Raw genomic sequence first — 27,071 nt, 5'->3', positions numbered from 1 at the left:
CCTTATAGTCCAATCCCTTTTATAGCTCCCTTAATCTTCTCCACTGGCTTTAGACGACTTTGTGTTCATGGCTCAACTGGAGGGGCTCAGATCACACAGATAAGAATTCAACAACCTCATCTATGAGTAATGCAGGCTTTGGGGCCCAGTTTTTTGCCAGTTCCTTCCCTTCCTCCCCTGGCCATTCCCTAGCCAATGGGTAGGGTTTTTCTACTCCCTATTTCATGGGTAGAACCGCTCTTCCGGATTCCTGGCGTTAATGCAGGGAGAGCTGGGTGCCATCTCCCTACTTCTCCTAGGCCTGAACTTCACTCCACGTGTACCACCCTGAGGCAACTCCTACTCAACACTCAGGCTCTGAATGCCCTCCGTCTTTCTGGCACACAGGGGATTCTCATTCTTGCTTTCTTTTAGTGAGGTGCAAGAGGGATGCAACAGTTCAGTTGCATCTGTCTGAAAGAGTTCGGTCCACAAAGTTAACCAGAAGGTCGGGAAGCAACGAGTATTAACCACACTTTGCAAGTAAAGACACGGAGGCACAAAAGGTAGTGACTGAAGGGCAAAGGGTACCTGCTTAGTTAACAACTGAACCAGTAGAAACCAACCCAAACATGCATCTGAGACCCACCGGGTCCCAAGTACTGGCTTTGTAAGAAGTGGCATTCTTAGAGTGGTACCTTCTCTTCCCAGAATGCTCCCTTTCCCACCAGGTTTTTAATCCTTTCTTCCTCCTTTGGGTCTTTTCCTCATATTCCATGACTTAGACACAACCCTGTCAAAAGTAGGCACTTCAGGGAATTAATTTCTGTATTCTTTCCTTTAAAAAACAAGTTTACTGAAATGTGCCAGACAGGACCTACAGAAGAATGATTACACAAAGGGAGGAAGAAATCAATGAGAGTTCCAGACTGTGAAGATGATGATCACAGTGATAAAAACATACTAACCACGACTGAGCTCATATAATTGTACTAGACATTCTCCTAAGCCCTTCACAGAATTTAATGCTCACAAGAGCTGTGGGAGGTAGGTACTACCATTTCCACTCATCAGTGAGAAAACCAAGGCACAGAGCGGTCACTTGTGGAACTTGGATTGGCACCAATGAGTCTGGCTCGAGGACCCAGCTCTTAACCATTAGGCTGTGTTGCCTCAAAGACAGCTCTGGTTTAAGGCGATAAGGGGGCGGGGGGGGGGGGGGGGGCTTGCCCTTGAGCCTGGTCATCCTAGTCAGCCTCGAGGTCCTCTGCAGGTCAAGGAAATGAATACAGAGCCAGGACACACCGAGATGAGACTCAGGTAACATGATTATGTTCTGGTATTTGTGAGTCAAGGGATCACACACAGAATCAATACTCTGTCCTTCAAAACAACCACCTGAGAAGGCTCTATGTTCATTCCAACTTGGCTGTCATTACTGGGCACATTTTTAGATGCCTCTTTAGGAATGTCCTTCAACTCAACTACATATTTCTTTGAAATACCCTGAAACTGGGTCCTCAAAGATGTTTGCAAACAACTGGTAGTCAACTTGAGCCAAGCTACAGAAGTAAGGTGGCAAATTGAAGGTTTTATTGCTTCCATTAATTATTTTTCCTTCCTGGGTGAGAACATGACTCTGATGGCAATTCCAAAGGAAAGTAATGAGAAAGTATGAACTAAAGATGTCATTTATTTAAATGTGTAAGAGTTAGATTTTTAACCTCATAACTCCATAGTTTTATCTAACAGACTTTTTTCCCCTCAGGCTTCTCCTCAGTTTGAGGATGACAATGAGAATCTCCTAGTCACTGTAGGCAAACAGTAAAGCACTGAGTTTAAGAATCAGGATTTGACGTAAAATAGACTGGATTCTGATCGTCACTAATCTCTATGCTCCAACTTCCTCGTCACTAATCTCTATTCCTCCAACTTTGCAAAGTGGGATGTCATCTAATTAGTCAGGCTACAGGAAGGAAGACATGGTACTCAAACAGGTAGCTGAAAACAGTTTAATAAAAACATTATTTGCAAAGGCATGAACAAGTTACAGGAAACTAGCAAGGATTGCAGGGTACCTGGGATCTAGCAACAGCAGAGAGCCATCACCGCCCCTGTGTATGAAGGGGTAAGAGGAGGGAGTAGGGCTTCCCTGGTGGCGCAGTGGTTGAGAGTCCGCCTGCCGATGCCGGGGACACGGGTTCGTGCCCCGGTCCGGGAAGATCCCACATGCCGCGGAGCGGCTGGGCCCGTGAGCCATGACCGCTGAGCCTGCGTGTCCGGAGCCTGTGCTCCGCAACGGGAGAGGCCACAACAGTGAGAGACCCACGTACCACAAAAAAAAAAAAAAAAAAAAAGGAGGGAGTAATTGTAGCAAGAAATTAGCTGCAACAACAGCAGTAGGAAAGGGCCACCCAACAGGAACTGTGGCTTTCAGCAGAGGAACCCGGCACCACCTCTAATCCACAGCCTAGGGAAGGAGAGAGCGCAAAGCAAATAAGCACCCTAACTTATCTCCCCAAAGCCAGAGGGCAAGGGAGCATACATGGCTGCCAATAATAGCCTGCTTCCCGGGGTACTGAGCACGATGGATCAACACCCAGCCCAGTGTCCCTCACAAAGCTGTTGTGAGCCAATCCTCTCCTAATCACTTCTTTGATGTCTCTATCAGTGGTAAATGCTGTAAGGGCAGGAAGGATCCACGTAATTCACCGCCAGGCCAGAGCACAGCTCAGTCACCGGCACAGGGTGAGTCACTCTTACTAGTTCTCATTATGATACTATTTGAAATAATACCATTGTTGAGGTATGACTGGGTTGCTGTACAACACAGGAAATAAGTAGAGGGCTTATCCCCTTAAAATATAGACCTGGCTCTCCATCCTTGTTCTATTAGCTTGAGAGGTGTGTGATGCCCCAAAAACACCCATCTCAGAATATTGGCTCAGATATAGATCGGTTTAAATCCCATTAAAGCCATAAATCTTTTCTAACGTTACTGAATTTCCCCGATTTGATTATATGAGTATAGTTAATTCCATCTGGTAGATAATAGAAGCTTAAATGTTTCAACCCAACATGAGTATGTCTACTCTTAATTTCTACTAAAGCCATTATACAAAGGTCACTTGGAATCACTACACATTTCAGGAACTGTGCAGTAACCGAGGAGACTTCTCAGTCAAGAGAAAAGAAACAAAGCAAAACAACAATGAAAAGACTGGATTTCTCAAACCTCTCTAGTAACTACAGTGCATGCTAGGCAGACTAGTGCCCACTTGTGCAGATACCACACCTGCTGCAGCTGTTCAGATAATAAAACATCAATACAAGCAAGGTAAGATGTATAACAGGTCCAGGAAGAAAGCGATTCCCTCTCCCAACTTACAGATGTTTACCAAATTAACTTTCATATAGCTTAAAAGTGAAAATCTCACATAGCAACCCCTAAGAATATAGGAATATTTATTTAAAAATTTAAACATCATAGAATTATAGAGAGTAACAAGTGAGTTCTCCTTCCCGCTAACACCCAACTAAGTCCTACTCTCATCCCCATTAGAAAGCTCCATTAACAGTTTGGCGCAATTCCTGTTAAGATTGTTTCCTAGATTTTGACATATATATATGTTATATTAAAATATCAATGGATCATTGAATGGATCAATGGATCATTGAATACGTTTTTCTGTAAATAATTTTCACTTAAGAGATGGACATATTCCCACGTCAGTCCATAGAGAGCTACCTTGTTCTTTTTAAAAGCTACACAGTATTCCTCATACGAATAGTTTTTAGTTTATTTAAGCCACTTCCTAATTGCCAGGTACTTAGGTAAATGTCAATTTTTCTACTCACTTCACTTATTTTCATTAATTCTTCACAATATACACAGCTCGTCTTTTTTTTTCTCATTTACAATGAACCCATTTTTTAAATACAGATTTGCTGACTCCTACTGAAGTTAAGTTTCTATTAAATCAGAGCCATGGTGTAGTGCTGGCTAAATAGTTTATGTGGTTTTTAATTGGCCATACATTCTGATTTCTTCAATTAAGAGGTGGGGTGGTCTGTGTTCCATCCCCTTGAATCTGGGCAGGCTCGCAACGGCTTTGACCAATAGAGGCAGGCAGAAGTGATGCTGTCCGACTTGCAACGCAGTTTCCTCTCCATCTCATGGAACCCTCCCTCTTGGAAGCCAGCCACCATGCTGGGAGCAGCTCAAGCCACTCCCAGGAGAGTCTACCTGTAGGTGCTGAGTCCAGCCTTGGAGTCATCCCAGCCCAGGTACCATAGATGTGAAGGAAGAAACTTCCAGACCGTTCTGGCCCCCAGAAGGTTGGGACTTTCACTGAAGCTCATTGATTGGTGTAGTAAATGGAGCTGAGACAAGACATCCCCACTGTTCCCTGTCTGAATTCCCAGCTCAGAGAATCTGTAGGTATAATAAGATGGTGGTGGTTTTATTCTACAAAGTTTTGGGGTGATTTGTTATTGAGCACTATATAAATATGTCAGTATACGTAGGTCTGCCTGCCTAACTCAGGAGGGTGACCCTTCTCTCATCCCAAATCTTATTATTCTATTACTGCTTGCTATAAAGACAAGTGCAAAGACATTGAGGTCTGGACTAGGACCTTGAAATACTCTCTAAATCACTGTAACTCTCCTGTCCTCACATATAAACTAGAGAAAGTTACTCTCTCTTCCTAGAGCGATGCTGTGAAAGAACTAAAAAATGTGTTAAAAATGCTATACCACCAAAATTGTGTGTTGGGGGGAGGGAGACAGAGAGAGAGAGAGAGAGAGAGAGAGAGAGAGAGAGAGAGAGAGAGAGAGAGAGAGTGAGAGACTGTTCATTCAGCTGGAGCAAAGATATTCAGATGCAAATCCCCAGTAAACTTGGGGTTTAAGCTTTAGTCAGGATCTCTGGACTTCCGGAGAGCATAAGAACTCATTTAATTCAATTCTCCTACAAAGACTTTCATAGACTGGCATTCTTCTAGTTTCAAAAAATTATGAATAGCACAAATTTACTTTAACACCCTTCAGCAGAAATGTTAACTGATTTTAATATCACATCAAATAACATAATTCTTATTTTAACAAATAAAAAATAAACACAGATACAGAACGGGAATAAAAACTAGAAAGAAAAATGCCTAAATGCTCTCACAATGGTTGTATTTGGGTAATGAGATTAAAGATTATTTTGCCTTTTTCTTTACATTTCAGGGTTTTTTGCTAGGATAATTTATTACTTCTATAATTTTGTAAAGTCAGTTGGACTAATAAGCCATGTAAAGACAGTCTGTACTTGCAGATTGATAGCCAAATCCCACTCCTGACACAGAACAGCAGGTGGCCTGGGCTCTGTACCTTCCTTTGCATCACCAGTTTGAAACGCTTTACTCACTTCCCACAGTATCCAACACCACCTCCCACTCCCACTGCCTTCCCTGGTACCAGCAGACCTGCAGAAACAATGGTTTCAGGATAACACGAGCAGCACCAACTGCGTTTCACGTCGCCCAACACCCCAGGAGAGCCTCCCCTGCTAGGAGAGCATGTGCCTGGCTGCCCGTCCTCCCTGCAGAGCTGAGCACCTGGGAAGTTATGGCAAAGCCCTTCTGAGGGGCTGTTCTCCTGTGCGACTCTCTCTGCTCACTCCGAACTCAGGGAGCCAGCGAAGAGCTCAGAGTCTACCGCAGCCCCACCTGCTGCCTCTCTAGATCTGGCTTGCCCCTCCAGTGCGCATTCAGGGGGTGCAGCCATCTGTCTCGGGCTGTCCTGTTAAACTGCTTCTTACAGCATCAGGTAAGAGGCTGCAAGCCTTGGTCCTCCTGCTGGCTGATAGCCTGTAAGGCTACAGATGGGCTCAGGCAATCACATCTCTTGCGCAGAAAGGTCTGTGGGCAGCCCCTCGATGACAGATTGCCAAAAGTCTTAGGCTGCCCCCACTCAGAGTGTTCTGTCATCTTCCTGGACCTATCTGCCAATTCTTCTTTAACTGTCAAGAGCTGGTGCTTATTAGAGCCTTACTACTCAAAGCGTGCTCTGCAGACCAGCCATGAGGGCATCACCTGGGAGCTTGTCAGACCACAGAATCTCAGGCCCAGCCCGGCCCGCCTGAATCCCCCGTTTACTCCATCCTCAGACGATGCATACGCACAGGAAAGTGTGAGAAGTGCTGAGCTAGAGAACCCTCATTCAAAACGTAATGTTTTTGCCAGTATAAAATCCTGTTAACACTAGTCATGGTAGAAATTCTGGAAAAAAATTGTTTTAAATGGTGGGAAAAAAGCATAATCCCATTTCCAGCAGAAAGACCTCATTATTCATGAACTCGTGAAAGGAGTGGGTGGGGAGAGCTCAGCTCACTTTATTTCAGAGCCAAATCTGGGAGCATGAAAGTGAGGCTATTTCGTTTAAATCACTACCTATCATCACAAACACTAATTGGGCCAGTAAATGGTATTACAAAAGCTTAAGTTGGAGCCTGGCCAGTACAAAACACAGCAACGCAAAAAGAAAACATCCATAAAACAGTTCTGTTTCTTTACCTATGGTAATGATTCTCAACGGGGGACATCTGGCAATGTCTGGAGACATTTGGCGTTGTCACAAGTGACTGGGAACACTCCTGGCATACAGTGTGTCGGGGATGCCACTAAACATCCTACAATGCACAGAACAGCTCCCCACAACCAAGAATTATCCAGTCAAAAATGTTGGAAGTACTGAGGCTGAGAAACCCTGACCTATCGAATTATCTACAGTGTCGTTTCCTCTTCCCTCTCAGTGCCCCCATCACCTACTGTTCACCCCACCAAGAAACCCACTCCCCAGTCAAAGGCCTGTACTCCCCTCACTCAATGGTTTTCCACTCCTGCCTCCAACAGGAGCTGGCCTGAGTGTGTGACAGCCACGAGGAGCCGGGCCCTGTGCCTGTCCCCTACTCATTACTCATGCAGTGCAGGCCTGAGATCACCTATTATAAAATCACAGGCTGTGAGAGCGGGAAGGGGCTTAGTGATCTTCTGGTCCAGCTCCGCGGTGTATTAAAGGGGCTGCATCCCAGACGAGTCAGCACACAGACTGGTTCCTTTATAACAGAGGAAAAGGAGCCAGGACTCACAAAGAATGCAAAGAAAAGAAACAATGGCACGGACCCCAGCATTTGAAGCACCCAAGCCACTGCTGAACGGCAGGGCTCTATTTTTAGCTCAACTTTCCTGAAAAGGACCCCTGCTTCCCCTTTTCTAGAATGCCCCGGCATCCTCTCCAACAGTTTTGTCTTCCCCTCTCCTCCAAAGGTGGCTGTGAAGACTCTGTCTAGGAAACTGAAGTTCATTTCACAGAACAGAAAAAGAACCATCCTACCGGGCAGGGGACCATACGTCCCCGTGTGCCCAGAAATGGCCCAGCTGACATGGTTGCCTTGGCATAATTACTAGAATTCCTCTTCTCCCATAAAGGTATCTAGGTTTGGATGATGAATTATACTGTAACCTTTCTTCTGGGTATGCTATTCCCAGGGAGAACAAAGCTCCAGGCCTGGCATGCTTCTGCAGAGCACAGTAAGCCACAGACCTGAAAGTTAAGCTCATGCGTAATTATGCCTCATTTGGCCCCTGCTGGAGATGCGCCAGCTGACCGAAATTCTGCCCACTGGAAATGACTGGACGCCGATGAAGGGAAACTCAGAACTGGGCACACACGCTCTCATCTTGTGACTCGAGGGTCTCAACAGTGAGGTTATTGGCACAGACCATGGGAAAACCTGCTCTCAATCTGACCCATGAAGTGAGTTACACAACAACTTCCAATCCAAATGCATTCCATCCTCCAACTCCTGACACCAGCACACGTGAAAAAGTCCTATTTCCATGTGGCACACAAGCACTGACCCACAAGGTCTAAATGGCTGGATGAAGCCCATAGGCTTGGGAAGAAGGGAGCAGAAAAGCCAGGCCAGCAAGCTGATTCACTGGCAATTCATTTCATCCCACCAACAGTCTCTACACCAGACGATATTATCCCAAGTCAGCGAAGTCCAGATGGGGAAGAGCTTCTTACCTCACAAACAGAAGCAGTAATGTGGGTGGGGTCCCCCCATTTTTAATGATTACAGGTCTAAGAGAAATGAAAACTACAGAGTAGGAAACATAGTTCTACTTAAAACAACTGTTAACAATGTGATGTACCTCCCTCCAGTCCTTTCCCCCACAGGAGTTAAGTTCTAAATTCGCCACAGTGTATACTGCTTTCTCACTTTATTTTCTAAGCACTTCTCCACATCATTCAAAACTAGTTTAAGTTTTCTGTGGTTCTCCAATGGCAACATTAACAGCTGTCTGCTATTCAGACTTCAAAAGTTTATGTGTAACAGAAGGTAGTAAATAAAGAGGATGGAGAAGAAAAAGGAAACTGAAGCAATAAAATTTTAATGAAGGATCCATCTCTCTAAACAGTCTTGGCCACCAGGGTTATGAGTTTCAAACCTCTCCTTGAATTCTGCTGGAGTCAGTCAAGAGGCTTGCCCTGAGCTAGGACAAGCTCCAGATGGATCAAATACAGGGGAAGAAATAGCAAGGCAGGCATGGGCTTGGAGTCACTGCAGATGAGAAGGAATGCTCAGGAGGAAGAAGAAAAAACGGTCCAACTGTCTGTGCCTCTTCAGTGTCTAAGAATCCTTGCCTTCATGGCTGTCAGGACACTCCATCCACTCTGCTCTCCTTCCCTCTAATCAGTCCTGCATGCATGGGATTGAGGCATATCAATCCCGGGCTTCAGTTCACACTATCTCCTCTTCTGGAATGCTCCTTTCTCCACCCACTGAGCACGCTCTACGTGCCAGGTACTGTGCTAAGTGCTTTACATTTGCATCCCATTTCGTTCTCATGATGCCATCAGATAGGTACCACTACTTCATCCCTTCATTCTGCGGGAGGGGAAACCAGAGCTGAATGGTAGTAAGTGACAGAACCAGGGCTCTGAGACACTGCCATCTCCCCCATCAGAAGGTCAGCTCTCTGAGAGCAGAGACCAGGCCAAGGGGCTCATTTGTCAACTGACCACTTCACTTACATCTCACTTTCTTCCTAAAAGTATCTGAGCGGGTTAACAAAGATAGATATGTGGGGGGCAGAGGGGGAATGTATAAATACAAAGAAATGAAATTAGGTAAAGGAAACAAAAGCAGACAAGAACAATGAAGGCAGAGGGATATAAATACACCAAAAACAATGTGTAAGCCCTTCACAAAAGTCTACAGATAAGCTCTAAATTTGTACTTCTGACCTTTTATCAGTCTGAGCAAAAAACAGAAAGTGGCTATTTGTAAACCTGTTATGGATTTACGGCAGAAAGTCCTGTTGCCATAAAAATTATGTCGGAAACAATGTATGTTTCAGCCATCCAGCCTGATCAAAGGACTTCTAAACGAGCCTATTCTCTGCTTAACTGTTGGCTAAACCTGCATGCACCGCAAGGTGAATTTGACAGAAACATCTCTAAGAAGAACCACACACTTCCCGATTCTCTTCTTCAGAATGCGCTGAACAGGTTTTAAGTCACTGCGAGAGGATTTAAATGATCATTATGTAGTGCTGGCTCCTAAACAGTGCCACGATTACTGCTGTCTTTCTCTCACTAGGTAGTGCCCATCCAGGCACCATCGCCTTCTGATGCCTCCAGATCCTTTCTTTGATCTCCGCTGCTTCTACACTTTTCCTTTGTTCATCTGTTTTCGTGATGATATCTCAGCTTTGGTGATGCCCAAGCATGGACTTGACAGCAGGCACTAGCCAACCCCACTAACTCCCTGCCTCTCCCCGGCCATATGCATCACTGGTTTTTTGTTTGTTTACTTTTCTGTTTGCTTTGTTTTGTTTTGGCCGTGCCATGCTTGTGGGATCTTAGTTCCCCGACCAGGGATTGAACCTGGGATTCACCACAGCAGTGAATCCTGGGAATTCCCTATACATCACTGTTCATGACCAGCTAAAGTCACTGTGCTAAAAAGTTCAGATGTCTGAAATTCTTCCTTTGCCCAAATTTAATGGCTATACTGCGTTGCACGGTATCCCCCCCCAAATTCATGTCTGCCCGGAATCTCACAATGTGAACTTATTTGGAAATGGGGTCTTTGCAGATGCAAGAAATTAAAATGAAGTCACAATAGATTAGGGTGGCCCCTAACCCAATGACTTATAAGAAGAAAAAACACCCAGGGATAACACCATATGACCATGGAGGCAGATACTGGACTGATACACCTAAAAGCCAAGCAACTCTAACGACTACCAGCAACAAGCATAAGCTAGAAAGAGGCAGGGAAGGACCTCCCAGCAGAGCCTTCAGAGAGAGTGTAGCCCAGCCAACACCCTGATTTTGGACTTCTAGCCTAGAGAATGTGGGAGAATAAATGTCTCTTATATTAAGCCACACAGTTTGTTTTAATTTGTTACAAAAGGAAACTAGTACAATGGCGAAAATGCTTTACCCAGAAGACATAGTACCAAGTACACAAAACTGACTTTTTAACTTGTATCCAACAGGTACAGCAGGCACAAGGTCTGTAGTCACACTGCCTGGGTTCAAATCCTAACGCTGCCACTTACTAGCTGTGGGCCCTTGGGCAGTTACTTAACCTCTCTGTACCTCAGTTTTCCCACCTATAAAATGGCGATAATATTACCAATCTCAGAAAGTTGTCATAAGGATTAAACTGGGTGATTCATATAAAGTGCTCAGAGCCGCGCCTGGCACCTATAAGCACTATATATTTGTTATCATCAGCATCATCAGAGGTTAAACCGACAGAAAAAGGTAGGAACCAGTCCCTTCTTCTTAGAATTGTGTATACAATGCCCACCTCTCGTGGTCCTGTCCCCTCCTAGCAGGCACGAAAAACCATGGGATGTCTCTCCCAGGGCTGCGCAGAGACCAGGGTTAAGATCAGGATCCTCCAGTGAAATAGGATTGTCCCGGTTTCAATACTTCCAGGCTATTCTGCAGAGCCTAACCCTAACCCTCTTGTTAAATAATCCTAGGAACTCCACAAGTGATACTCAGCACGCATTCCAAACTAATCATTAAGAGACAACAACCTGGTTACACAGAACTAGACTGCTGATCCTGTAATGCTCATTTCCAACCAGGGAGCCGAAGGATGACCAGTCTTCCAAAACAGCAGGTTGTCTAGTCCTGGCTCCACCTAAGCCAGGGACAATGAAGCCAGAATCCTCCAAACACACTTTCTTACTCTGGACTCCATGGCCCCAGCAGTGTATAAAAATGACCAACACTCACCCTTAGGAAATGGCTTCCCCTTACTTTCAGTCCACAGTTGTTCTAGAGCCCTTGCTCTCACAGGGTCCTGCCACCTTCTGCTCTGGGTAAAAGTCACCACGTTAGAAGCCTCTGTCTGCCAGCCACAAGACAGCCAAATGGAGACACCAAGTCTAGTACAACTCAAGAACTCATTCTAAAAATATCAGCATTCCAAATAATACTTCCAAGGATGACTGGAATTATCTAACTAGCATCACTGAAATTGATGAGAGATATATTAATACCTTGCACTGAGTGCCTTCTCGGCATTAGACACAGCATTTTTATGTAGAGTAATTCATTCAGTTCTAACTACTATTATTATCCCCATTTTACTGTTGAACAGCATGAATCAGGGAAGTTATGATTTTGCCCCAGGTCACACAGCTAATACAGTTGATCCTTGAACATGGGAGTCAGAGGCATCGACCTTCTGCAGTCAAAGATCCATATGTAACTTACAGGCGGTCCCTCCGTATCCACGGAGTCAACCAACCGAGGATAATGTAGTACTGTAATATTTACTACCGAAAAACATACACGTGGACCTGAGCAGGTCAAACACATGTTTTCAAGGGTTACCTGTATTTGGAGGAGCCAGCTTACCAAATGAAAACAATACTCAAAATCCTATATACCCGGGACTTCCCTGGTGGCGCAGTGGTTAAGAATCTGCCTGTCAATGCAGGGGACACGGGTTTGAGCCCTGGTCCGGGAAGATCCCACATGCCACGGAGCAACTAAGCCCACGCGCCACAACTACTGAAGCCTGTGCGCCTAGAGCCCGTGCTCCACAACAAGAGAAGCCACCGCAATGAGAAGCCCATGCACAACAAAGAGTAGACCCGGCTCGCCACAACTAGAGAAAGCCTGCACACAGCAACGAAGACCCAATGCAGCCAAAGGTAAATAAATAAAATAAATAAATTTATATATTAAAAAAAAATCCTCTACACCCCAGAGACGCAACCAGTTACCTCCCTTTGCACTACTTACAGAGTCCAAAGGCAACAACCTCTTGTCTATGGAGTAATACTATTTAAATGATCAACCAAAAGCTAAAACTCTCTTAAAGGTTATGCATAATGTAAATGAAATGCTACATGCTAACCCTTGTCCTGCATCCCACCCGGGGTTGCAAAGAAGTAAATCTTGCCACATCTAGACATTGGTCTTTATCCCCTATGAAGAAGAGGGATCCACACATGCCCTTGGGGTGGTCATCTGAACAGGAGCCCAGAGGCCTGCATTCTGAGTTCTCCCTTGAACTCAAAGATATTTTACTCTTCTGAGGCTTCCATTCACTTAATTGAAAAGGGAGAGATGTGGGGCAATTCCCTCCAAATTAAACATAGAATTACCATACAATCGAGCAATCCCATTTCTGGGTATACATGCAAAAGAAGGAAACTTTTGTTCATAGGTACATACTTGTACACCTATGTTCATAGCAGTATTATTTGCAAGAGCCAAAAGGGAAACTACCCAGGCTGTCCATCAACAGACAAATAAACAAAATATGGTATATATGTACGAGAATATTATTCAGCCTTAAAATGGAAGGAAATTCTAATATATGGTACAACTTGGATGAATCTCGAGGACACTAAACTAAGTGAAGCAAGCCACTCACAAAAGGACAAATACTGTCTGGCTCCACTCATACGATGTATCTAGGGTAGTCAAAAGCAGAGAAAGACAGAGAAAGAAGGGTGGGTTGCAGGCAATGGGAGGAGGGGGGAACGGGGAGCTATTGCTGAATGGATACAGTGTCAGTTTGAGAAGATGAAAACGTTCTGGAGATGGATGGTGGTGATGGTTGCACAAAAATGTGAACGCACTTAACGCTACTGCACTTACACTTAAGAATGGTTAAAATGGTAAACTTGATGCTCTGTACTTTACGACAAACACGTGTACACGCAGAGAAAGGGGTTTTAACTAATTCAATGAATTTCAAACCTTGGCCGCACACTGGAATCTCCTATGGAGATTTCTTAAAATATCTATTCATCACTGGTAGTAACACGTTGGACATGGTGGACTTCTGATGTGATGTACTGGGAGGAAACGTCGTCACTCATGAGGCTTTCATGCCAAGAAATGCACCTGGGCTTCTTAGGGGATTCAATGTCATTGAATTAAAAGGGAGTGGAAGCACTGTTCCAGCCTGGGCAAGACTGAGGGGGGCATAACAGCCAAAGGCAATATGAGACACTTGACTGGATGCTGGATCCAAAAAAATGGCTATAAAGTACAGTTGAGGAAGATCTTAGTGTAGAATTTAAAAGTGGATGGTAGACTTGAACGCACGGTACCAGTGGTACGGAAGATGGGGTTGTGGAGGAGAGTATCCTTGTTGTTGGCCTGTGAGATGTGTGAAGTATTGAGGGCTAAGCTGTCAAAGTCTCTGCAGATGCAACGGTGCAGCAGGATGTTAACAGTTGGTGAAGCTAAGTGAAAGGCATGGACATTCCAAGTATCGTTCTTTGTGGTTTTGAGGGTTCAAAATTTTTTTAAGTAAATCAAAATAAAACAAAATAAAAATGTTTATGCCAGAGCTCTACCCCCAAACAAATAAACAGAACATCTCGGGGCTGGGATCCAGGGAATCAGTGTTTTCTTTGTGAAGCTCCCCTGGAGATTATAATGGGCAGTCAGGTTGACAACTAGGAATTAAAAGAGCTCTAAACCGAGATGTGATATTACGGCGTGTATAACAGCCAAAGATGTGCAATTAACCTAAGAGGGTGGCCCACTGTTGATACCCGGCGGCCCTGGGAAATTTCTTCAGTCCCAAATGATCCCAGCTGCCCTACCTTCCACCCTTCCCTTACTTTTCTTAAAAATAAGCCACAACATTTCAAATTTGTAAAGAAATGAGCTCTATCAACAGACTAGGAAACAAGTGGCTCCCAAGCTTTATTGTCCCCCCTCATTGTAGATTTCCCATGTCTCATAAAATAGTTTCCCTTTAAGAAACATTCTCCTATAGCAGAGGTCTCAAAGACACTCTTGAAATGTCTTTTCAACTTTGAGGCACCTACTATTCCCTTATGTTTTCATTATTTACACTGCCTAGTAAGACAAATGTTTAGATAGATAAGGAAGAATCTGGCCAAAGATTACACACTAGGATTTAGAAAATTTATATCTCAAACATATTGCTACCCAAAGCAAAAATTTGCTTTTCAAACTGGAGAAGGAAGGGGGGGAAAAAGCCTCATTTCAAACATGGGTCCAAAAACAGCCTATGTCATAAAACTGAAGTGGCACTGCCTTTGAGGTAGGCGATAGAGTGATGAGCCCTTTTCAACACTAATAGGACTACCTGAAAGAGGTATTCATGTAAGCAGCTAAATTACCCCACACCACCCATATATAACACTTGAACAGTTTTCAGAGCAATCTCCAGTACCTCACACCCCTTTTGAGGTAAACATAAACCCACTTCTCAAATGTGTAGACGGAAGCTCAGAGAAGCCATACCCCATGCCATACAGTAAGTGGCACCTCCACCTAAGCCCTCAGATGCTAGACACTGCCCTTGCCATCACAGTGCCCCATGACTCTCATCCCTCCAGGGTGACAACACTTCCATTCCAGCTACCTCAGTTTTACAACATAATTCAGGGGATGATGGCAGCTTCCAAGGGGGAGACTCACCTTGCTCTGTCTGTGTACTGTTCACAAATGTTTTCCTCCCCATTTGAGTGGTGAAAGTAGCAAATGCCATCTCCAGCTCAGGGACACTCCGAAGCTTCTTATCCATTTTATATAAGGCTCTGCTCACACTTTACCGAAGGCATTTAGTCTACAAGCCCCGGGTAACTTCCATCATACACATAGCATCCAGCACGTCTTGTTGAATAAAAAAATAATGAGTGGTCTACCTCGGTGAGGCTCTTGAGAGTTCTCCTGAGTCAGGAGAATAATTCCTTGCTTTTATGTCAACCACCTTTATTTCACTGTGAACACTATTTCTTGATCCATTGCCTTTTACAAGTCAGCTTCCCACACACTTTCCCTTCACAAATTTTAAAAACTTTGATTAGCTACTGCCCACCTGGGATTTTTGCCTATCACCGCTCCCTACTTCACCTTGCTTATCTTTATGGTTTTCATCCAACCTCTCATCATCTCGATCCCAACTACAACAGCTTAACTAGAGCATCCTGGACCTCTCAACACTTTAGCCTTTCAATCTCTGTCTCTCACACAACCATGTGCGCAGGTACACGCACGCACACACGCGCGCGCGCGCGCACACACACACACACACACACACACACACACACACACCCTAGAAAATTAGATCTCCACTGAATCCTTCCCATAATAACAGACCTGTTTTCCAGACTCTAATTTTTTCAAGGCAAAGTTCATAGCTAACCATAACTTTGTATCTTGAGTAGTAAAGGGTAACTGTTCTAACTTTTCTAAGTATAAAACCATTTTTGAAGCAACTGACAAAGGATTAATCTCCAAAATTTAAAAGCATCTCACGCAGCTCAATATCAAAAAAACAAACAACCCAATCCAAAAGTGGGCAGAAGACCTAAATAGACATTTCCCCAAAGAAGATATACAGATTGCCAACAAACACATGAAAGAATGCTCAACATCACTAATCATTAGAGAAATGCAAATCAAAACTACAATGAGGTATCACCTCACACCAGTCAGAATGGCCATCATCAAAAAATCTACAAACAATAAATGCTGGAGAGGGTGTGGAGAAAAGGGAACACTCTTGCACTGCTGGTGGGAATGTGAATTGGTACAGCCACTATGGAGAACAGTATGGAGGTTCCTTAAAAAACTACAAATAGAACTACCATATGACCCAGCAATCCCACTACTGGGCATATATCCTGAGAAAACCATGATTCAAAAAGAGTCATGTACCAAAATGTTCATTGCAGCTCTATTTACAATAGCCCGGAGATGGAAACAACCTAAGTGCCCATCATTGGATGAATGGATAAAGAAGATGTGGCACATATATACAATGGAATATTACTCAGCCATAAAAAGAAATGAAATTGAGTTATTTGTAGTGAGGTGGATGGACCTAGAGTCTGTCATACAGAGTGAAGTAAGTCAGAAAGAGAAAGACAAATACCGTATGCTAACACATATATATGGAATTTAAGAAAAAAAAATGTCATGAAGAACCTAGGGGTAAGACAGGAATAAAGACACAGACCTACTAGAGAATGGACTTGAGGATATGGGGAGGGGGAAGGGTAAGCTGTGACAAAGCGAGAGAGAGGCATGGACATATATACACTACCAAATGTAATGTAGATAGCTAGTGGGAAGCAGCCACATAGCACAGGGAGATCAGCTCAGTGCTTTGTAACCGCCTGGAGGGGTGGGATAGGGAGGGAGACGCAAGAGGGAAGAGATATGGGAACATATGTATATGTAGAACTGATTCACTTTGTTATAAAGCAGAAACTAACACAGCATTGTAAAGCAATTATACTCTAATAAAGATGTGGAAAAAAAAAATCTCATTACCTAGAAAGAACTACTGCTGACATGTTGAATGACTTATAATGCCAGACACTGGGGATACAGCAGTGACCAAAAGACACAGTTGTGACCCTCATGGATTTTATTGCTGTTCTATTTTATCCATGTTATTCTCAGAGTCATCAATGTAGTACAATTTTTAATAAATTTATTTTTATTATTTATTATTTTTGGCTATGTTGGGTCTTTGCTGCTGCGCATGGGCTTTCTCTAATTGTGGTGAGCGGGGGGCTACTCTTCATTGCGGTGCATGGGCTTCTCGTTGGGGTGGCTTCACTTGTTGCAGAGCATGGGCCCGAAGAGCGTGGGCTTCAGTAGTTGTGGCACGTGGGCTCAGGAGTTATGGCATGTGGTCTCAGTAGTTGTGGCTCACAAGCTCTAGAGCGCAGGCTCGGTAGTTGTGGCACATGGGCTTAGCTGCTCCATGGCATGTGGGTTCTTCCTGGACCAGGGCTCGAACCCGTGTCCCCTGCATTGGCAGGCGGATTCTTAACCACTGTGCCACCAGGGAAGTCCCAATGTAGTACAATATTTTTCAAAACACATTTGCTCTATTTTTTGAAAGGTAATACATGGTAAAAACAATTCAAATAATATTCTCACCCTTGCCCTCAGTCTCTCTCCCCAAAGGTAACCTCTAAAAAGATGTTTGCATAACCTTCTAGAGATATTCATGAGTACATAGGTTAAGTCTATCTTCCCTGTTTGGTTGCTGGATTTTGTCTGTCCTACTCAACAGATCCAAGGTACACATTTTCAAAGATTTCAAAACCACTACACAGAAGCACATTATAAGTTCCATCTCTTTCTCAGAGTTCACCTAATCACATGTGCAAAGTTAACAACCGGAGTCTACTTTGAAGAATAATACATAAGCACAATCCTCCAAACTGTTGGTCAATTCAAACCGACAACAGCATATATTCTATTGCAGAACTGAGGAGGAAAGCTCTGAAACTGTCCCCAGGATCAGCGCCAAAGCAAGGAAAGGACTCATGTGTCCCTAGTTCTCATGGACAGATAACTGTATCTTTATACATTCTCTTTATTTTTTTATATATTTTAAATTTTATGACTTTAAATACTACAACTGAATCTTTAAAAAAAAAACTGAGGGAGGGAGGGGGAAGAGGCCTTAAAAAAGCATAAAGGAAATAAAAATGGACAAGGATTAAGGCAGTATGGTATAGATTTCAGGTAATTTTAAGAACTGGATAATTTTAATCTAGAAAGAAGGCCTCATTCTTTTTAAATGAATATGTTTTCCTTTGGAAAATAAAAACCATTAGTAGAAACAGAATGGAAGTGAGGGCCTATCTGTGTTAGCTATGTAATGACCATTTCTCGGAAACACTTCCTAAGAGCGCAGTATGAGTAAGGCTCTGGATTGGATACGGGGGGAGCAGAGGTTAGGGGGTGGGTGAACGGAGAACTCTTATTCCGTGAGGCTGACGATGTGACTGACATCTTGCCGGGTCCCTTACCCCAACCCTGCGAAGCCTGCTCGGTCAGCCCAGGGCCGAGGCAAAGAATGTGGAAGCGATCGACATACCCAGGGACCCAGGTAGGAACCAGCCAAGTCTGGCTGACCCCAGTGCTCCCTTCTGGGGGAGATGAGGAGTAGAAGGGTCGATAGGAAACATTTGTATGAAACTTCCTGGAACAAACAAAACAAAACCCTGGTAGAAGAAAGGGGGAAGAGCAGAATGAATGAGTAATCTGAACGTGGGGACACAAGAAGCAGTGAAGATTCTCTACATCCTATGGCTCCAATATCCCAATTATTCCTCTAAGTTGAGCTTCACTGGCCCATGAACCTAAAGTTTCACTATCTTTCTAGAGGCAGTAAGGGATCCTGAGGGACGTCAAATGAACCCAGCACACTTCCTCCTCCTCTTGCCCAACCCCCTTCTAAATCCCCACAGTACCAGGTTGACCAGAAGGTAGGACGACGCTCTCATCAAAGCCAAACTCCACAATCTGAATTAGGCATGAAGATTAACACTTATTTCAAGCAGCTCCTTCCTATCTCGATAGTGTCACAAACCCTTGGGCTTTCAAACCAGCTGCAGCAGCTATGATCAACTCAACCCTGAAATGAGACAACAGGTTGCTTATTAACTGCAGAATAATTCCTCACTCAGGTATGCTAGTGACAATTCCGCAACCACTTTTAAGATGATAAAACAATGCAGCACAGAAATCCAACCCACCATCCAACTTTATTTGTTAACAGTCAGCAAAAGAACATGTTAGTTGGGTTTTTTTTTAAGTATACATGAACAAGAATTTGATCTCCACCCAAACTGATAGACTGACTCCACTTCCACATAGATAACTATTTTCCCGTTGAGTATATACGTTCAAGAAAGCGTGGGATGTTTATGTCAATTATATCTCAATTTAAAAAACATATACGGGGCCAAGTTTTAAATCCACTTCCTATTAAAGTGAGAAGAGGGCAAGGAGGTGGGGAGACAGGCAAGGGGCAGCAGAGATGAGGGCAATACTACTGCCACCCCTCCCCCACCAGTCAAGTGCAGGCACTATGGAGACACATTCTGAATGTGCATTGAATCATTTAACCCTCTGAGCATGCACTTTCCCATCTACACTTTAGAGGGGTGGAAACGGAAGCACAGAGAAATTAAAATAACTTGCCTAGGTTCCACAGAGGGTGAAAGCAAATTTAACTCAACATTAAATATTTGCCTGGCAGTCAAACTCTTGAGATTATCTGTAATTTAACAGATAATAGAAACAAGTTCCTCATTCAGACCAACAGTGCAGTGCTGACACTTTAAGCAAAATCTGTCACAACAGCAAATATTGACTGAGTGTCTTCCAGGTACCAGGGTTCCAGGTTACCAGCTAGGTACCGAACCTAAGCATTCCTTAAGTGTCTCAAACATCTGTTGCTTCAGTCACATGCAAATCAAGTCCATTTATATGAAGATGACTAAGGATCTGCCTTAACATTATGTAAGACTGAGTTCATACTGGCAATAAAATGAGAAGTGAGCCAAAATTATCAGGAACTAATCTGCCTTAATGTGCAAAAAATGATATAAAAATGTACTTCTTTAGAGATTCAGGAGTAATGGAAAAAGCAGAACAATTCAAAGTCCTCTTTGGGGATCCTAAGCAAAAAAATCAGAGGAATGTCCTCCTATCTTTAATCAATAGAAAAATAAACAGATCAGTAGTTTTCTGTAATGTGGGCATGACCTAGGTGCACTAATTCCTATCAGATAGTATCTCTGCTAACATACTCAACTGCTCTCAAAGTTGTGAATGAATGAAGAACACATGAAGTTGTCCTGGATAAAAAAAAATGGAGGGAAGAGACAACTTTCAACCCTTACTGTCCAGGCCCCGCCCTGCGAGGATTAAAGTCCAGAATGGCCAGGATTGGGACCTTCCTTATTCCACAAACAGGTTCCCCAGCTCACTCAGCCTTCCCAATGGCTCCAAGGAGCACCACCTTCCCCTAGAGATCCTTGGGGAGTTGATGTCACTTAATCCCTAGTTAGTGGAGATTTGGCACTTTATCTTCTAAATCACATTTGTTTCCCAGAAGGGAGAAAAGCAACCTTAATGCCATACCGAAACAGATCCTATAAAATAAACACAAACCTGTACAGAAATCAATGCCAGGGTTTGTATGCCATGCGTGTGTGTGCTCAAATCAAACACACAAGGCATACTGTAAATAAAGCATTTGGTAACGTGCTCACGTGTTTTTACTTACATGACAAAAACTTGCAAGCACTGTGGAGAGGGTAATCTGTGTATTAGGGATGCTTTTTCACCCTTGCACTAGAGCAGTGCATCAGAAGCCCTTGTAGGACCCCCACACACACACTGCCCGGCTCAGGAGGTCTGGGTGGGGCAGGGGATTCGCCTTTCCAACAGGTTCCCAGGTGATGCTCTACAGCCCTTGCTGCTCCAGGAACTGCTCCAGCAAAGCCACTGCACTGACCGGAGAAACAGCTGTCAGTGCCTTTGGTCACCTTGGAAAGAAGGGCCATGCACAACCCATGACTGTAAAGTTAAGGGAGAGTCCAGTGAGAGTGTAGTCAAATCTGAGGACCTGCTAATGAACTGGAAACTCGGCATTAGCCACTTTCAACCAAACTGAGATGTTCTCCTGTGACTGCCCTAAATCTCCAGTGAAATTTGAGAAGTCAAAATTGTCATTAAGTAATGGAGAGTATAAGGAAAAAAAGAGGGAGAAGAAACCCTACCCCCTAGATAATTTCGCTGTCCTTGCCCTGCTGTAACTATACCATTTTTTTTTTTTAACCTGTTTTCAGGGAATTTACATTCTGAAATGGTTTGGAGTTAGCTGTCTGTCTCCCTGGCTGGAGCCTGTTAGGCTCCGGTGAGGGTCCAGACCTACCTCTCTTTGTATTCGTTGGATGCCACCAGTTCCAGAAGCATCATCATGATTTACTTCTAGCCTATCCCAAGTGGAACTATCTGGCAGAACTATCTGGCAGAACCAACCTGGCAGTAAAAAGAATTCCCCAACCTAGAAGCATGGTGAAGGGTCCTCTGAGCAACGAGAGAGAGGGCACCCCCCGATGCACACGTCCCCAAACCTCACCCACCCTCCTGCTCTTTCCAACCCCATGCATTCCAAGCACACCCACCCTTCCCACTTCATCAGGTCACTTGCCAATAAACTCTAATGAAAAGTTAAAAAAAAAAAAAAAAGACCTCTCAAAGAGCGAGATACTTCAGTGAGAGACTAGATTAAACTACTCTTAGGACAGCTCTGCCTTTTGTTGCCTACAAATAAAGGATTCCATGATAAATTCCCCTCTGGCTACACCTCCTTTCCACAGCACCTATCCACACCTCCTAAGCATCATCCCCACCAAAATACTCATGCAACGAATACACGGAACGCCTTTCAGTTTTCCCTCTGACCTCCCTCCAGGTCGTGGTCACAGCCTCCATGACGCCTTCGCATTTCCCCACCCAAATCCGTCACTCTCGTGTCTACACTTCCACAGAACTTGGAAGTACACTAGTAAAAGTATAAGCATTACTCTTCATCTTCCAGATTCTCTTATAAGCTGTAAAGCTGTAACCACCTCAGTCATTTTCCCTTCATCGGCAATGTGTTGTACATGTTAGGTGCTCAATTGATTGACGTCACTACAGTGTGTTTAGCACTATGTGCAAGGAACCACACCAGCCACTGTCACAGGAATGGAAAACACCATCCTTCAAGGTGTAAGAGAAACCCCAAGGCTACTCAGGCAGTTAACGGCCAAGTCAGGATTTCATAGGATCTACTCAACACCAAAGCTTTTGCCACTTCACTGACGCCATTCTGCCTTTCAAGGGAGAAAAACGAAATGGAACACTAAGGTGAAAAAGCTTCGGCTCACTGGTCAGTCAACCCACTGCAAACTTCCGCTTGATTTCTCATCAACCCTAGACTTTAAGGCATGGCCAGTATATGTAATAAAGTGTGTTTTACAAATTATCCTATTTGGAATCACTGGAGCATGCAGCTATATTATGGAAAAGCCTTTCATTTCAGTGCCTCACAATGAGATGGGATGTCTCTACATACACATAGAATGTTTTATTGAAGCCTAGATGTACTCTACAAAAAGCCCATGTATTCTTTCATACTTTTCCTTAGGGGTAAAACAACCAAATTAAACTCGAGAGAATACCACCCATCTTCTTTTAAAAGAGCACACTATCCAAATGGCTACAGGTTTCTGCAGTTTGATAAAATCAGGACAAACACCTGAAACAGAGAGAAAAGAGGGGCGAAGCCCCGTTTGATGAGTCAAGAGAGGCAAATGGCAACAGCCAGTGAGAAAAGGCTTCAGGGTCTGACAGCACTGGCTTCCAAACTCCCTCTGTCACCAGCTAGCTGTGGGGTTTTGAGACAGTATCAGGGGGTTTCAGCTTCGGGAAAACCCCTGGCCCTCTCAGAGGTCATAATAAGCAGGTGATAACAACAGCACGTGAAACACACAAGCACTTGGTAAATTCACCAACTTAAATTCCACACCCCATGCTTAAGTGCCTAACCTGTAGGACTTACCTGACTCAGATCAGAAGTTGAGTGGCCTTTGTTTCTCTTTTGATTACCGTGAAGACTTGGTAAGCATTAGATCTGCCTGTATACTAGCCTTTTAAATAAAATGAGCTGCTGAAAAGCTTATGGAGTGGAAGGTGAGGGGCAAAAGCAAACCAATGGTTCCCTAGAGGAAAAAAGGCGTTTGCTAACACCTTAAGCAACACTAAACTCTCCAACAAACTGGATATTACAAGCTTAAACTCTCCCAAACAAGTCATTTAGGCTAAGGGAATGTGTAATTAAAGTTAAAGGCATACTAAAATAACACTTTAGCTGGTGACCTGAAAGAACCTTTTGAAAAGCTCAACCAAAACATTAGTGCATGTAGGAGGGACTTGACTTTTTGTCTATTACAGATAGCATTGCAGGGCAACACGGCATACATCCCTCTGCCTCCAAAGGAAAGCACTGATAGACCGTTAGAGCCAAGCTGCCCTAAACACAGATGTATTCAATCCTGTGGTGTTTTTTTTTGTTTGTCTGTTTTTTTGCGGTACGCGGGCCTCTCACTGCTGTGGCCTCTCCCGTTGCGGAGCACAGGCTCCGGACGCGCAGGCTCAGCGGCCATGGCTCACGGGCCCAGCCGCTCTGCGGCATGTGGGACCCTCCCGGACCGGGGCACGAACCCGCGTCCCCTGCATCGGCAGGCGGACTCTCAACCACTGCGCCACCAGGGAAACCCTCAATCCTGTTTTACACACCTGAATTTAACAGTTCAGAACTTAAATTTCTAGTACTGGGAAAGGGATAAGAGGCTTAGTTGTGTTGACCACTGAAACACACCAGTTACCAGTTGATTCAGAAATCTCACCGTGCAGACCAGAGCATCAGTCAAAAGCTGAGAGCATCAGCCAGAACCTTCCCCTGCAACACACACATAAACACACCCATGCTGGGCTTATGCTACACTTTTAAAGAGAAGCAAATAGTGAAACACGTCATTTACAACGTTTCTCATGAAAGGAAAGAAGTTTTGCAGGGGGTAGAAAACCACAATTCCTGCCACAGACATATTGATTACTGACCCACAGGAGCCACTTAAATGCTGACTGGATCATCAGTGATGAGTGAAATCATCTACATCTAGTCACAAAGCCCCTCTTTGCTATCGCTCGTCTTTTTAACTCTCAAGTAACTGGAATAAAACTTTTGACAGATCATGGTGGCAACGTGTTTTCAGAACTCCTTTGGCAAATACATCACAGTTTGTTACAACAGCACAAAAATGATTTTTGAAATCATACCTATGCATAACTTTCAATTAAATTTAGTTTTGATCGTAGAAAGATACTCTTGTTGTAATATAATATTCTACTCACGTCTAAATTAGTATAGCAGCTTCACCGTTTCCGTTCTCCATATCTTCTCTGCAGAATTACACTAGTGAGCTAATATTTCCTCTTTGTTCTATAGTAACACCTCACAAAATAACTTCCAACAAGATGGCACATCACCTATTACACCAGACTCGTGAGAAAAGTTGGACGAGAATGTCCAAAAAAGGGGGCTATGTGCCGATGTGCAATGCTCTTCATGCTTGTGGGATCTGAATCTCCTAGATTGCCGCTTCTAAGAGCGCTCTAAAACTACAGGTGCATTCAATGAAAACCAAGCGCCACCACAGACGCTCACGCAGGGAAACAGATGGAAATGCCACATTAATGCACTGCAAGTTTGCCCAGCACACTGAACTAGTGAGGGACGACACACCAAACAGATCATGGTTTAAAATGTGATATCAAAACGCATTTTTAAATTCATACTCGCCTAGTTTCTACACATTGTGGCCATCTTATAATTTGACACAGTGAAGCTACCATACATTCTGGGAGCCTGACACATAAAGGACTTTCACCTGTCTGAAGATGGTTGACACCACTCTGGATGAGTACATCCCACCGCAAGGAACTCTGCCCTCTGTGTCGGTTAGGCAAAGTGCAAAGGCTAAGGCTGCAAAGGGCAGGGCAGGGTTACTTGTTAAATGCATTTCCCTAGAGTACAGAGGCTGCAGCTGACTCCTCAGGCTGCCTCCTCGCTGGCTGACACAGAAAAGGTCACCTGGGAAAATTAACTTCTCATCTCTGATACTCCATTCCAAGACTGGCGGGGAGGAAAGGGAGGGTGAGCACGTTGACTACTCCCCTTTATTAGGCAAGCCTGTGGCCCTCACAACCAGCCAGAACCACAAAACATGCAGCAGGGTTCACTATCTTAACCCAAACCTGGTACCCCTGCCACCAAGGCCAGCCTGGGCAAAAGATTAACCTGTGATCCGCCACAGGGATCACTGACAGGGCCAACGAGTGTGCCAACTTTCTGTTTGTTTTAAAGGAAATACTTCCTGACACATGTTTGGTAAAGACTCTGAACTCTGCACATGAAGCCATGTGGTTGGCTCTAATCTGGCTCTATCCACTCAAGATCCGCCAAAGCAACCTCTTTCCGAGGGTAGACCCTGGCTGGGTAATCGACACTACCTCATTCAAGTCACGCGGCTCCAACCGGATCCCGGGGAGCCCAGCGCCGCGTCCTGTCCCGGCTGCAATCCTCCCGCGCGCCGCACGGGGGGGATGGGCGAGGTGCCCCTTTCAGCCGCAGCAGGAAAGGGCTCCCACCTGTGGGGCCCAAACTGACTCTTGCGGCCCAGGTGAAGCCCGAGGGGGCGGGGTAGGAGGAAACACCGCCCCTTCCAGGAAAGCCGACGTTGCTAGTAGCAGAATGCGCGGGCACACTACTTGCGGAGCCCACCTGCAGCCACAGCAAACTTTGCTCCCCTTCTGAGTTGGAAGAAAAGGGTCCCTTACGCCACCCCCTGGCCCGAGCCGGCAACGTCCAGGAGCTCCGAGGGCTCCTCACCTGATACCCTTAAACGCCCAACTTGGTGTGTCCCAGGGCGCAGACCCAGCTCTGCCTCGCGCCACGGTGGGGTGTGCGGGGTAGAGGATTGGAGTGCCAGCTGGGGATTAGGAGTTTGTGGGGAGGGCGGGAGGACGCCGCTCACTAGCCTTTGCAACTCCAGCTCCCAACTTTGCCAGCCACCCAGCCGCTGCCCTCCGGTTCCTCCGCGGCGCGCACCCGGCTCCCTCGGTTTCTCCAACCCTCCCTTAGGGAGAGAGCTCCCCAAGGCCGGTGGAACCCCGCGCGCCCGGCGCACTTACAGCCGTAGCGGGGTCTCTGCAGGGACGGCTGCTCCTCGTGGGGCATCCTGCGCGGTTCCGGGGGCCCGCACGCGGCGCGCCCCCCGCGGCTCCCCTCGCTGGCCAGGCTCGCCGCTCCGCGCCCAGCCGGCGCGCTAGTATCCGGCCTCTCGCGGCCCTCCCCTGGCCGCCCCGAGATGGGCGCCCCGCTCGCTCGGTGCTCCCTCGTCAGCGCCCGCTGCCGCCGCCGCGCGCTGACACCGGAGCAAAAGTGAACTCTCCTCCCTCGCTCGCTCCGGGCCGCCGCCGCCGCCTCCCGGGCAGGTTTCCTTTCTCCTACGGCCCGGCCCCGTTATCCACCGCGGTGAGAGCGCGCGCCGCGGCGCAGCGACCTCTACCGCGCGCGGGGCGCAGCGCCCGGCCGCCTGGACCCGCCCCTGTCCGGCCCCGCGGCTGGAGGAAGGGGCTGCACGGGCCCTGGGCCGGGATCCCCTGCCACTGGGGCCCGCGGCCGCCCTGCCTGCTTTTTCACTTGTGGAGCGTTTAGAGGGTGGAAGTGAACCTCTGCGGAGAAGAGAAAGAAAAACCGCAGAAGACACAGCCAGCCCCAGCCGCCCAGGGTGTTGCTCAGTTACAGAAGGACAAACAGCGTGGTTCCTTTTCGTCTGGGGAGATTGCGCCTTGACTTTTTTTTTTCCTTTTTTCTTTTTTCCCCTCGAACGTTGCTTCTGTGACTCCTTGTCTACAAAATACCGGGTTCCCCTTTCATGACCAGAAACTGAGAGTGTGTGTTTGCTGGAGGGACAAGATAAACACTCGCCGAGCAACAACTCAAAACACAACTGCGAGTCATCCTCGGATCACCTTGGGCCCGCTGCCCTCCCCCAAGTACAGAACTGTCGCCCAGCCCAGCTGGGGTCGCACACCACAAAAACCTTTTCCGGCTTAGCTTTTAAGGAAATTAA

The 27,071-nt window shown here is 45.4% G+C and overlaps 1 protein-coding gene across 2 annotated transcripts in view; it reads right to left on the bottom strand.

The window, feature by feature from the left end:
• Positions 1 to 26,628, bottom strand: part of IQGAP2 (IQ motif containing GTPase activating protein 2) — a 289,402-nt gene extending 262,774 nt beyond the window's left edge. For both annotated transcript variants that reach the window (XM_024732762.1, XM_024732763.1), the window contains exon 1: positions 26,128 to 26,628. In XM_024732762.1, the coding sequence (XP_024588530.1) occupies positions 26,128 to 26,173 (46 nt within the window). In that variant the 5' untranslated portion in view covers positions 26,174 to 26,628. The remainder of the gene's footprint in view (positions 1 to 26,127) is intronic.
• Between the last annotated feature and the right edge of the window lie 443 nt (positions 26,629 to 27,071).

The sequence above is a fragment of the Neophocaena asiaeorientalis genome, unplaced genomic scaffold (genome assembly GCF_003031525.2).
Source record: "Neophocaena asiaeorientalis asiaeorientalis breed wild unplaced genomic scaffold, Neophocaena_asiaeorientalis_V1.1 scaffold515, whole genome shotgun sequence".
Lineage (NCBI taxonomy): Eukaryota > Metazoa > Chordata > Mammalia > Artiodactyla > Phocoenidae > Neophocaena > Neophocaena asiaeorientalis.
The sequence above is the reverse complement of the archived record's forward strand: the minus strand, read 5'-3'. Positions and strand labels throughout refer to the sequence as shown.